This window comes from Bemisia tabaci, chromosome 7 (assembly GCF_918797505.1).
Source record: "Bemisia tabaci chromosome 7, PGI_BMITA_v3".
Taxonomy (NCBI): domain Eukaryota; kingdom Metazoa; phylum Arthropoda; class Insecta; order Hemiptera; family Aleyrodidae; genus Bemisia; species Bemisia tabaci.
Window position 1 is genome coordinate 48,050,724 of NC_092799.1, and position 14,267 is coordinate 48,064,990.

General features: G+C 35.8%; 1 protein-coding gene across 2 annotated transcripts; it reads left to right on the forward strand.

The window, feature by feature from the left end:
- The first annotated feature begins 114 nt into the window (after positions 1 to 114).
- Positions 115 to 12,805, forward strand: LOC109039680 (uncharacterized). Of its 2 annotated transcripts, none has more exons than XM_019055278.2 (8): positions 115 to 853; positions 2,660 to 2,858; positions 3,354 to 3,494; positions 5,079 to 5,199; positions 5,823 to 6,039; positions 7,165 to 7,309; positions 8,975 to 9,364; positions 9,902 to 12,805. In XM_019055278.2, the coding sequence occupies exons 1-8, from the start codon at positions 382 to 384 to the stop codon at positions 10,005 to 10,007; spliced, it is 1,791 nt and encodes a 596-aa protein (XP_018910823.2). In that variant the 5' UTR covers positions 115 to 381; the 3' UTR covers positions 10,008 to 12,805. The 2 variants fall into 2 exon arrangements, with proteins under 2 accessions (XP_018910823.2, XP_018910822.2); XM_019055277.2 differs by having other exon boundaries at positions 116 to 853; positions 5,076 to 5,199.
- Positions 12,806 to 14,267: the final 1,462 nt, after the last annotated feature.

The following is a 14,267-nucleotide window of genomic DNA, read 5'->3' on the forward strand; positions in this document are numbered from 1 at the left end:
AATTGCATGTCATATTTCATATCAGAACATAACCGAAAACGCACTATCAATATTTTTTTCAACAATTGTTCAGCATTGTAAACTGGCAACTATGCGCTGTAATCACATGACGAAACGCATAAGTCAACAACAACATTGTTATCAGTGAAGTGGAACTTTAGGGAAGGTCTTTGAGCTTTTTTGGTGATCGTGGAGGTTTTTCAAAGTTTTGGCCTCTTTCATAGGTGGAATTAAAGTGCCCAAGGTTCTCTGATGATAGTTTTAAATTTATTACCGATCTTGTGTTCCTGATACTTACGAATAGGGAAATCGCTCTCCATCAACCCTCGGGGTCGTACGTGCCATTCCTGCCATTTTACTCATGCCCAATGATTTAATTGAATGGATGATTGGATGTGCGGACTGACAGCTTTCGTGCCTTCAATCGATGAACTTGAACTTCCTTTCCTCGCGCTGAATCGTCTCCACGTATGCTTGTTGAATCGTTCGCGACCTACCAGTTATCGAGTAGTAGTGATTTCGTTTCTATTTCCACATGAAGCTTTAATCTCGGTTCGTTTTGCAGCTTCGCCATTGCCAATTTCTCGTAATTACCGATGCATCTCATTTTCCTCAACCCGGAAGTCCGATTTATTTATCGTTGACGTCTTCGTTTTGACTCCCAGTTCTTCATTTCTTCGTCTCTCAGGAAGAGGAATGGATAATAATGCCTCTCATCCAGATCCCTGGAGTTCCAGCAAAAGCAAGACATTCAAAATTTTCATCGATCCTCTTCAAGGCTCCATTTTTGAGTTGACTGTCCAACCCGCAGAGACTCTCCTGTCGGTGAAAATGAAAATTGAGGAGTTAAAGGGTAGGTATTTGAGTTACACTACCCGCAATGCTTTACCAGGTATCTTTAAGAGTAAGGTTACGAGTTCAGAAAGCAAAGTGAACATGGATTTATTCGAAGTAGGCACAAGGACATAGCTACAGATTTCTTAGAAAATAGAAATACCACACCGCAAATAGTTTTTCGATTGCTTACCACCCTCATGAAATCAATTATTATCACCAGCAGAATTCAGTAGCTGTACTTGAAAAGTATCAGTGAAACCTGCAGTTAGTTCATAAGCCACGGTTAGTGAGTGGGCTCATTCGACCCTATGCAGATGTATCGAACTGCAGGCAAATCAAATCCCATTTAGGACAGTGACCATGCTACGCATCAGATGACTGCAGTTTGTTAGATTGGATCTGACCACAAGTTGGAGTAAGTACCTATGCGGAAAAATAGGGTGAGCCTGTTCACTTTAACTGTAACCCTAGATGTAGAAAGGCTTCTCTAACCTGTACAGCCCAAGCCGAACGGCTTGATGCCTGAAATATGCATAACTGAATGATCTGGTCCTGTTTATTTACTAATTTTGAATGCTCTGGTAGGCATTATACTTGCTAATTATAGTTATGATAGCTTGTCGACATACAACGTTATTTCAGTTGAATCAATGTTCTTAAGCGTACACTGGAGGAGATTCCTGCACTGTGCAGATTCCACATACTCATACCCTTAGACCTAAAGTATATGGGATGTCCGTATGCCACCAGCTTCCTGCTCAGGGGACAGAGCCGCATAGGCTTGCCTGAGCCTATCCAGAGAGTGTACGGACTTCGTAAGATAAGTGCACCTGGGAACACAAAGTTGAACTGACCCCTGCGGATGTATTTATTGTAGCACTGGTCTTACAACCAAAAAGTGCTATTGGAAAGTCCTTTTAGGATGACTCATGTTATGTGAAAATTTTGACTGGCGATGGGTTAAAGTAGAGTACCTGTATAGGGAGAGTACCGACAGATCTGAAACTCCGAAAGTCCATCAGGCCTTCACCGATGCCTCCGCGAATAAAGTTAGGCCCCAAAAGGGCAGCCAACCTATGAATTTCAATTATCCAGAGCGATTTACTGATACTATTGTTACGAACCGTCCTTTATTAAGCACGTGTTTGACTCAGTTTTTGCATAAATTTACTCAATTTCGCGGAAGAACGCTCATTTCTGTACATTCTTGGCCATCTTGGTTAGAATTGGAATCTGCAGACTGGCAGTGAAATTTTGTGCGTTAGAAGTTGGTTAGAAGGGTGGCTGCACTTTTGGGTCCTAAGCCCTCCATGAACCGATCTGTCGGTACTCTCCCTATACAGGTACTCTAGGTTAAAGAGGCTCTCATTCTGGAGGAAGGTTTTCAGGAGAGCTATTTCTATCAAAGAGGGTAAAAAAATTGGTATTTGCGTCTTCAACAGAGAAAGTTCCTCATCATCTTTTACAGAGAAGTTGCAAGTAATTTGATTCTTTTATGTGTTGACGGAGGGTATCAAGTTATGTTTTAATCGGGCTATTTTCAGCTCTGAACATGCCGAACATACATTAAACCCTATTAATTGTTTTAACCTAAATTCCTGCTTTGTGTGCCAGTTTTTAGGAAAACACTTGTCTAAGCACTAGTAGGTAAATGTAGGTAACTCAATCTATCTTGAGTTTTTCTGTTATAGTGTCTCTTTTCTCTCGAATTTCATTTTAAGAAATATTTTTGTTTTATTTTACCTATCTCATTTTATTTTATTTTATTTTTTTTTGCTTTGTGAACTGCAATTTTCATCTAATTTTTCTTTTACTTTTCCAGGTATTCCTGTCAAACAACAACAATTACTTTTAAACCTCAAGGAACTAGATGACGAATCAACCTTGGAAAAGCTTTCTATCATGGACCAAACTACCCTCCAGCTTGTTTTATCTCTAAGAAGTGGTCCAGTTAGCACCCTTAGAAAAATTATTCCTGCCATGAGCAGTACTTTTTTAAAAGATTTGATCATGCAGAATAGGTGAGTTGCATATTTGTATGACTGTTTTATCAGAGTATTCCCTTTTTATTAAATCACAAGTTTTGTATCCATCCAGACATAAAACATGTTACCAGTCGTAAACTATTGCATTTGCGTCTATTCTAAACTCCCAATGGAGATAGACTCAGCTTGCAAAAATACATTCAACTAGCTAAGATAGCAGCACTTAAGTATAACTGCAAACTGTGCCTAACAATTTTATGAATTATGAAGTCTGAGTCTGAAAGATAGATCTATGGCAATAATCAGTGACGTGGAGGCACTAACACTCCTGATGAGTCCAGTGGATTATGACCATATATTTTTATAGCTGACTCGATGGTTTCTCTCAAAGTATTCTGTTCTAACAAAGTGGAGCGTATGTTAACTGATATGATGACGACAAGGACCTGCTTCTTCCTGTGAAATTGACTAGGATCATCAGCTACTGCATCATCATCTAAAATTTATTTTTTTAATTTGTGTGTTCTACAGAAAGGAGATAGGAAGCCTTGAGCCAGGAACTAGATTATCAATCATGGTTTTTCGAGACGGAACAAAAGTTAGAGTTTTTAAAATGTTAGAAAAATTAGATTCTTCAGTAGCCATGGATCCTCTTCTTGCAGTGTCTTCTAGGTAAGTCTTCAATTGTACCCCTTCAAATTGAACATGTTAAGTTCGTAAGAGTTTTATGGTAATGTATTTCTCCTGATAACGTTTAGGTACACGCTCTGCTTTTAAGTTTCGCCCACAGTTACTATTACAGACAATGATCTAAGTCTTGTGTGTGCACAAGTTGATCTTGAATTAAATATCGATGGTGCAACTGCAGGAATGAGCGTCTGTGTTTGCGACGTCACAAACTTCTTGTCACACTTCATCTTTTAAACGGAAATATACTCAATACTATTTCATGTAAACTTCTCTGCTTTTTCTCTTCTGCCTGAAGAATGCTATGTGAAAATTCTATTCAAAATCATATTTTTTTATTTCCCTCCAATAAAATAAGACCGGAGCGGAGATTTTAAAACACTGCAAACAAGATATGCATTGCTGCGTTTTCTCTGTTAATATGCAAGGTATCATTACGAAAATATGGTATAAGAATTCATGCAAGTGCATGCCCGAAAATATTCTAAGATAAACTGATAAGAAAATGAAATCTAGTGTTTATTTCCTAAAAATTATAATTTGAAAAATATCTCAAAAGAAAATTTCAAGATTGTTAATTTTGAACTGTTGATCTTCTGTATGATGATTTTTAAATACTGTCACAGAAAGCAGGCATTTACTAAAAAAATGACTGCCCTCATCTACGTGGTGAAGCAATTGAAGGAGCTTCTCTTGAATCATTTTACAGCAATAGAATAAGTGCCTGTAGGACACTCCAATTACAAAAAAAAAAAAGAAGAAGAAAAATTGACCAAATCTGTTTAAAAGGACCTAATTTCAGGCGAAAATTTTTCTTAACTTTTTGCAAATATACGTAGAGGAAGATAATCTAAAATTTCAGTGCAAGTTTGACCCGAAAATCCAAAAATTGAAGAATATATTCGTTCTGAAGTTCCAAGATGCAAATTCTTTGGTTGTAGGTAGCCTTGTAAGGCTTAATTATGTACAAAAAGCATTATCTCTAGCGTGACAAGGTCCCTGTTTGTAGGTCTGGTCGCAAGTAGAAAAAAATTGCGAAGTGTCCAATTTAAACGGAAAGATGAACGTCATATCATTAAAATTTGAGGCTTTAATCAATACTTGGATGATTGCCTGCTTCTAAGAAAAAATCCGCTTGAAGTGATTTTGACAGCTTTTTTTCATGAGTTTTTTCTATATTTTTAGTGAGAAACTCCTTCAGTAACTCTTTCACAGAGATGATGCAGGGGTGCAGAAAATGCCCGATGAAAATGTGGAAAAGCCCCAAAAATATGGAAGGAGGGAACATTTTGAGGGGCCAAAAGTCGAAAATCAAAGGGAAACCGAAGAAAAACGTCATCTTTTTTTAGATTGGTGGGACATTTTGTGGAAAACTGATGAGAAAAATATGGAAAGCTGGCAGCCGGGCACGTGAAAATGTGGAAGCTTGGAAGATTGTGCACCCCTGAGATGATGGAGTCAGTTCAATCTTTCAATAAATGCTATCTTTCAAACACAACTGAACGATAAAATGTATTAATCACATTTCCATTTTGGGAGTAATTGTATTTTTTCTGTCCATATTAGAAGTAGTTCCAGCAAGCAGCTTGTTTTGAAGGGTGAAAGGTCAAAACATCACGAAGACTCAAAAGGTGTTCAAAAAGTTAAATTAATTAAAGCAAAACTCTTAGAAATGAAAAATTCAAAAAAGGTAAAATAAAATTCTAATTAATTTTAGACCTTAATTCATTGCATTTGCCTGCCGACTTTTTTAAATGAGGCGAACAGACTGAGAGGCTAGCATTTTATCATTTCTGGGATAAGATTTATTGCAAACAGCTTGCTCATGAGGCATGATATCTTTGAGGGAGTGCTCAATGATTTTTTTTCCTTGTGTGTATCAAAGTTCGAGTCACAAGTTGTGGACTAGCAAGAAGTTAAAGAGTAAAACGATTTTTTCAAGTAGGGTTATGAGTTTTGAGTTAATTCTTTTATTTTTCTAGGATAGTTCAGCTGACCAAGCTTATTTTCAATTTTTGGAATGAAAAACAAGATTGTATCATACTTTTTCCCTCTTCTTTCGGTTAAGAAGTTATCTGGCCTGCATTGTTTTAGGACTGAATCTGTTTTGTCTCATCCATTTTAACCTTGGACTCCTAGAGCTTATAAATTCAACAAACTCATTAATAATTAAACAATAGGTGTCTTGAGTTAATTATAAATTTTTATGAATGGAAGAGCATTCTATATCTGGGAATAATTCATCCTTGTATTTCTTTGTGCTCTTCTTGCAATTGTCCTTTTGTTTTAATACTTTCTGTTAATTTTTAACAGAAAGCAGTAGACTCAAATGAAAATTATTCACCATTTATGAATCAGATCTTAAGTGAAAATGTGGCTCCCTCCAAAAAAAAATTGCCCCCTCTATCATCAACTTTAACAACTAGCGAGGAGCCAAGTCCAAGGAAAAAAATTGAATTTTCACAAGTTCCTGTTTTGCCGAACATTGGACCAAACATGTTACCTAGCCATCATGCCTCAGTTTCTCAAGGTTAGATACGACTTATTTCAATCCAAAATATCAAGTGTTGTGCATGGTTTGAGAGGTTCCTTGGAAAACTGGTTCGCCTTTTTGTACTAAGCATCGATCTTTATCAAGCTGCATTTCAAGAGTTAATCAAGCGAAAAACAAGTATTTAGGTTGAAATCTTGCGGAGCTCTTCAATTGATTCTCGCTCACCATATTTTCTGTCCATCATTGGACAGCATATGGTGAAATGCTACTGCTACAGTTAAATTACTAGCCTGTTACCATCTAGTCTTCTTTTTTTTGTGTGTGAAGGAACATTCTTTTCAAATTTCACTATTTGATGTATTGAAGTAGAGGTAATTTTCATCTCAAAATTTCTGTGAAGCATTCCAATATGTGAACAAAATGCTGTAGCGTTTTTAGAGCAGAAATCCCAAGGTTTATCTTGCATAAAATTTAATAGCCAGTTGTATGATGTACACTAAACGATGTTATAATTATCATCCTCTTTTGACTCATTGTTACCTATCTCTTCGTTTGGTTTGGTTGTTTGACCTTCGTATTTATACCTTTTTTCTCCAAGTTTGAAGACAGGTGTAACTTGCACAGGGTAATTTCTCTAAAACCTACCCACAATCTCTCTTCTCGTTTTTGTTTAATTATCTTTAAATTTTTCCCATTAAGTTTCTCATGTATGCTCATCTCAGAGTGAAAAACTGTAAAAGTGTAAAACCGAAGTAGGCAATTGTGGAAATATGTCTTTTAATAAAATAATACTGTTAAAAAGCAAAATTTTCATCCTTGGGCGATTGATTTTATGATGCCCTTGCTATTTGAATTCCAATAAGTGACTTGCTCAAGTTGCCATTCTTACTTTTCTCCAGGGGTGCCAAAGTGCGGACACTTTTCTCTCGTAATTGTTTTCAGTTTTTTTACCTCACAAATTCGTCTAATTAGTCTCAAATTTCACACATGGTTAAAATAAAAATAAAAAAGTGTCATCTTCCTTGGTAATTACCTCATGGCCCAAGATTAGCCTCCCGATTGCTGCAATGTGCCAGTGATGAGTTTAAGTATTAATCCCTGCTTTTCCATAGTTCTCCTTTGATTATCTCAAGTTCTAATTGAACTCTGTGAAATTTTCAGGTTCCGGTCGCAGCACACTGACATCGATAATTGATAACTTGGCACCAACGGACGATAAGACTTTTGATTTATTTGGAATGCATGAACGGAAAGAGCCCGATTGCAGTGCACCAAAAAGGAGGAGTAGCTCAATTGCTCAAGATGTGTGAGTTGACTCTTTTTATTGATAGACAGAAAAGGGGAGATAAATTATTTGAAAATTCTTTTGTACGGTGCAGAGTTTATTTTCATGCGAATTTTCCTATATTTTCATTATAATGCCTCTATTTTTGCATTTTTATTCAAGCATTTCTGTGCAGCATAATTGGAGGTTTCTTTCCTTTAAATAGACACACATAAAGTCTCAAGATAATTTGGGTATAATTTTCTGATTTTAAGAGTTGAGTAAAATATTGATGGCCAAAAAAAAAATAAAAAAAATAAAAAAATGAAATTATGAGCATTTACTATTAAGACCAATCATGAAATCATTGAAAATTTTGCTTGTCAATTGTAAGTAAATCCGCGTCCAAAGGTAAGTCTGAATTTAAGACTAACCTACCTCATGCAATAGGAACTAATCAAAAATCTTAGATAGCCTGAAGATTTTTCACATTATAATTCTACCAATCTACTGCCATCCTACTTCCCTGGAAATTCTCTTACGTCCCTTGCAGTTTTATCATCAAAAAAGTATTGCACCTCTCTAGAGAGATTTGATGGATAAACTCCTATTAGCTGAGTTCATTATAGAAAGATGTTGCTGAGCATTCAAAAATTAGACTACATTCTGCAATTAGGCGCTACTATTCCTGGCTCATCTATAAAAAGACCCGTCTGCATACAAAATCAAATTATATATAAGCCACTCTTTAAATTGAGCCTGAAATAGTAGTTCTTTATTGCAAAATGGAGACCAATGGGCCTGTTGCAAACTTTTGCTAGAGCAAAAATAAGAGTTGTTTCTTATAGATAATGCCTCAAAAATTACGATGAGCGCATCGGCAAAGTCTGAAATGCACCCATAACTTCACAGTCTGCGTAAGAAATTTGCGGTTTCTTGAGCTTCCCGCTTCAAAAACGATACTACGGCACAGGTGAACATTTTGTAAGAGGAGTCGTTCCGTCGTCGGCAATACTCATCATGGCCGACGCCAATCCGCCAAAACACGTGTGATGGGACAAGATAACACCTGAACTGAATTAGACCAGATAACAATCGGCGTGTTAACGTTCATATTTTCCATGCCCGAATTGATTGACCTTCAACTCTCCTCGAATTACGCGCGGAACTGCGCGCAAGCGTCGGCCATGATGAATGTCGCCGACGATGGAGCGACTCCTCTAACAAAATGTTCACCTGTGCCGTAGTATCGTTTTTGAAGCGGGAAGCTTAAAAAAACGCAAATTTCTTACGCAGACTGTGAAGTTATGAGTGCATTTCAGACTTTGCCGATGCGCTCATCGTGATTTTTGAGGCATTATCTATAAGAAACAACTCTTATTTTTGCTCTAGCAAAAGTTTGCAACAGGCCCATTATGATCCACTGATGAGCTATCTGCACTGAAAAGAATTCGCGGAAGGAAAGTTGACTTTTGTCTATGTTCAACTCGCAAGCAATTGCGCTATGATCGTCCAGTGGCAATTAAGGACTGATTGTGGCCAATGACGTTGCTTTGTGCAGTTACTTAAAATGTTCTACTGTGCAGGACATTCAAATGTTTACTCATCAGACGTAAATTCTCACCGAAAGAACAGGTGAGTCACTGTAGTCATGAAAGCCATTGTTTTAAATTTTACCAATTAAAGATTTCTGTTACTAATTTTCAGATCACCTAGAGGTGAAGGTCTCAAGCTGAAACCACCAATTGGGATAGTGCGAAAATTAGAGAAAAAATCTGTTGGTAGCGGTTGTAATCAGGCTAGCACCGTGTTTTCTCTGCCAGGAGAAAGAAAAAACTTCTCTGTAGTGAACAAGCAATTAAGTTTTCTGAGTTCTCAAAACTTAATACCTGATATGGAAAATGATGATTATGTGCCTGCTCAGAAAACATTGGCCACTGCTCCAGAAGAGCTGTCACCTTTGGAACCGGAATTTAGTGACGATTTCACTCCAGTGAAAAAAAAGAGCAAGCAGCGATGCTCTGAGTGTCGGAAGAAACTTACTATTTCCAACATGTATGAATGCCGCTGTGGACTTCTGCTTTGCTCCATGCATAGGTATTGTTTTTTTTCTCTTAAAGATTAAAGTTCTCCCTTGAATTTTAAGAATTTTTCGACATTAGTCACAGAGACATCTTCTAGTATTTGGCCAATCAGCCCAATGTAGCACACGATTTGTGAAAATTCCTTAGCAACTCTTATTTACAAAATAACCTCTGCTTTGTTTCAGACATTTTGCTTTTCATATTGCTTTGTGAATTTTAAATACATATTGCTTTGTGAATTTTAAATATGCTTTGTGAATTTTAAATACAGGAACTACATATTTTTAAAATGATTTTTCTCATAGTCAAATCAGATTTTAATTTTTTTTTTTTTTTTTTTGGCGCTGAAGTTGAAAAATGTAAGACTTTATGACCTAGTGAATTCAATAAGTCATAATGCAGTAATTGGGTAGATTAAGTATCAGTTGTTTTGAAAGAACAAGATAAGAACAAGGCTTGCATTGTGCTTAGTGTCGTGCAGTTTTTGAAGCTAAAAGATGATACTTCATTTTAATTGCAAAATTAATAAAGAAATATTTTCATTTTTCAGGTATTCAGAAGCCCATAACTGCTCGTTTGATTACAAGACTGAAGGGAGGAAACTTATCAAGAAAGTCAATCCTCTAGTAATTGCATCCAAACTACCAAAAATCTAAATTAAATTGTTAATCGTTTTAAATTTGACCGTAGGGTTCTGTGCAGGGTCTGAATTTAGATACTCCTGAACACATTTTCTGTTCGAAATTTTGTGGATGAAACAGAGTATCTACAGGTCTGGAAAAACTGGGAAGTCTAAAAAAGTCAGGTATTTTTATGATAGAGCTATATGCTGGGTATAAGACTAGAAATTTACCTTAGAGGCTCGGAAAAAATGTTAAAAAATTGGAATGTAGGTAGCTTGGTTGAACTGATTGCTCCAAAAACGGTATAAGAAAAGTCCTTGCCTGCAAAATTGGAAATTATGAAATTAAAATCTCTCTATCTTCTCGAGAAATTTCAGAACGTTACCGTCAATTTTTACGTTTGCTCATTTTAGAAACAAGTTCCTAAAAAGTCTACGTGTGTAGAATTTTTTCAACTCTTGGCCAGCAACAAACACACTTATAGCTATTAAAAATCGTCCAAAATCAATTAGTCTCTTAACTTACCTATCAAAGTTGACCCAATAGTGAGGAAAAGTTCCGAATTCCTCTTCCAAAATGTAGATACTCTGATCAAGTCATGGACACCACAGAGAAAATTTAGAACCTAGGCTAACTGTTAGCGTATGCAATTAATTGTGGTCAAATGGAAGTTTTAGATGTTATACATTTTACCGATGCTTATTTTCAAAGTTAAAATTTACACGGTTTGGAAGTTGATTTTAGGATTTTTTTGTCTTTTTTAGTTTTTTTTTTTTTTTTTGTTGTTGTTAAATTTTGAACAGATAATGAATTGAAAAACGCTTTAGCTCAGACCCTGTTTTACTGGTATGATCTACATTACATTAAAGTTTCATTCAGGAATAATTTATGTTTAATCAGTGACGGTGCTTTTTCAACTCATCTTCTTAGTTAAGCTGACCAACACTCTTTCAAAGATGTTTTTTAACTATTTTGAAACTAAAATCAGCTAAACAAGTAAAGTAACCCCTTTCCAGTATTAGAGGATGATTTTTAGCAGCTGACTGAAAAAAATGTTTTTTTAGATCAGTTGCATATTTGAACCTTTTATCGAACCAAACTTTTAATGCATCTGATTTTTTATCACTGTTTAGCCTTCCCTCAGTGCACACGATCAATTTATTCATTACATTATTCATCTATGAACTCCATGGACTCATTCATGGTACATAAGTATTTATGCTGCAATACCCTTTTTACTAGGAATAGATCGGCAAGAAACAAAACAAAAAATTGAACAGAATACTTTATTTGACTTAGACTCACTTTTAACATGAAAAACCTTCAACAGCAGCCTTTCACAGACAATAAAAATTTAAAGACGTTCAGTTTAAAATAGGTAAAGCACAAGGTAAAGGGTAAGGAGAGGTATCGGTAAGGGCCATTTTTGGGCCCACACATCTAAATTTCCTCAACTCCAAGATTTTTTGCTCATTGGACTTGAGGGTCTATATTTTACAAAGTGTATCATGATTTGGTCATCTTTGGTCTCTTTTCAGGTCTATTACTGGCCTTAGCATTGTCCTGAGGGCCGATTTTGGCGAAAAATGCGGTTCTTTTGGTATTCAACAGCAAGCCCGCTAAGTCAGCCTTACGACCTAAGCTTCCGCCAGTATTAGACCTGAAAAGAAACCAAAAATGACAAATTCATGATGGATTTCGTAAAATATTTACCCTCAATGACAAAAAATCCTAGAGTTGAGGAAATTTAAGGTGGGCCCGTAAACGGCCCTCATTGAAACCATTTCTTTTTCACTGAAGTGAAATCATCTAGGCCAGTAGTTAAATAATGAAAACAAATAAATAAAGAAAATAAAAAATTATCAATCAACAGTTATGGTTAAGTAGGAAAACATGTGTCTTGTTTGGCCATTTTGTCAGATCCTTAGTGAATGTGATGTTCAAGGTGGAAACTAAATTTTTCTTAATACTGATATGTTATAAAATTTTACATATTCCATATCAATCATATTATTCCTCAAAAGTATCCAATAGCATACTCTCACCGTTTGGTTGGACCAAAATCTTGTATCTCAATCACTGTCATGAAGTTTCTGCTCATATTTTATTTTTTCAAGAAGATGTCACTTCATATTTTGACAGGAGATTGTCAGAGGAAAATCTTTAAAAGGCAAAGGAGAATTGCAGTAAATTTTACAGTATAATGTATTGATGAACTATCTTCCAAGAAAGTAAAAAAAAGACAAAGAATTTGTAGCGTTGAAAGCGAGATGTGTTTACTCAGTCTCACCATTGTTTCATCTAGAAGTCCCCTCAGATTAAATGAAGTGAGCAGACAGGAACTACATAAAAGAAAAGTAGCTTCAATTGAATGAGCTTAAAATGGGACTGCATGTAACAGAAACTATCATCTATCATTCTTGAAAAGACGATAAAAAAAGAAGCTTGTATTAATGCTGAAAGACTTGATGACAAATGAATTACATCAAAAGGAACTGTGTAGCATGCAAATCTATGTACATAGTTCCTTTTGATCAAATTCATTTGCACATAGTTCTTATTGGTAAAAATACGAGCAAACAAGCTTAAACTGACTAAAATAATACTTCTCCGTAGGTAATATCAAATCAAAATTGAAATTACAATTGAACAACTGAATTGTCGTGTAAAACTCTGTACATTGCTGTTCATTCAACTTATGTTGTTAGCAAATAATGCAATTAGTGCACTTGTACAAAGTCCATTTGTTTTTGGGAGGCTTCACTACTCACTAATGTGAATTAACTAAGAATTTTGGAAAGACTGATGGAAATAAATTTTAATTTTTTTTACCACTGAGTTCACCTTCTATTCCTCCACCTTTCATCACTGGATTTCTCACAAAGAAACCAAGGTAACACAATGCGAATAGGAACAATAAAACTAAAAGGCCATAGCTTTGAAGATTTTGGAGAGAAAGGGTTTTCAATATGGGAAGGCTATTTCGAAAAAATGGGAGGGACAGCTCAAAAAAATGGGAAGGCTAGGAACTTTCTGCACCCGTGAGGAACAGAGAGAGAGCAAATCATGCAGTTATTACTTTTCTTTACATACTCAGATGTTAAAGAAGTCATTGAGGGAGTAATAATTCTTGAATGCCGTTTTGCAGAGTCAGGACCTAGCTAGACATTAGAAGAGAGACGGAAGAATGTGATGAATTTACAGTATGAAAATTAACGCAGAAGAAAAAAAATTAATTCTGCAGTAGGTAAAACTGCAATTGTCAGAATTTTAAACAATAAAAATATGTTATTTCGTCATCCCTGGAAAAAGGATAGAGGGATACAATAAGACCTTGCCTGAATGTAGCATTGGCAAGCTAACAAATAATATGTACTTCTTTACATATATTCTGACATGAGTAGATGCAACTCGGGTCAATAACTTTAAATAACATTACCATCTCAAAGATGGCAAAGAGTGCCACTGTGTCTAACCATACAGGGAATTTAAGTCAATAGGAAATAGTAAGCTAATAGTGAATTGACACTATCAAAAACGGAGTAAGAATAGTTTTTTCGTATTTCTACCTGAGGTTGATGAGATCATCTGAACGATTAACAAAATTCAAATAATAACAAACCATTTGTTTAATACAAGTTAAAAAAAAATACTTTATAATGGAGACAGAGAACTTTCTCTCTCTCCATATTCAACACTAATGGTGGGGTCTGTACGAGATTACAAACCAATGATTAAATAAACTGTCTTATAAAATAGACAGAATCAAAAACCCTATTTTTCAACTTTTCCTTGGACCACTCTCTCATCAGCCACAGTGTTGACACATCAGAATTTTTGGAGCGCCTAAAGATAGTCACGACGAGGCAAGTGAAGCGCAAGACTTATTGCAAATAAAAACACTGTCTAAATTGCGATGTATCTGCAAATCAGTGGTACATAATGAGTTTCTAGAGCAAATACCTAACGATAATTGTTATAAGGTGCTTGTTACACAGTTTAAGAATAATGAAGGATCGAAGCTGCAGGGGTTTTCTGGCACTAAATGCAACTTTGTCCCTCCTTGCACAGCTAAATAGGACGGTAGAAAGAGAACAAATATGGGAGAAACACATCGACAGCGTAGGTCCGCAATCACATATCTCGGTTGCAGTGTCTGAAAATCTCCGCCTCTAAGTTATTTTTTCAAAGAAGAACAAATTGACATCATTCTTTGAGGTTATTCCAGAATTTTCTTCGCACAGAGAAGAAAAATCACAGCAGCTTTAAAGAGTTGCCGTTGAGTAGTTTTCC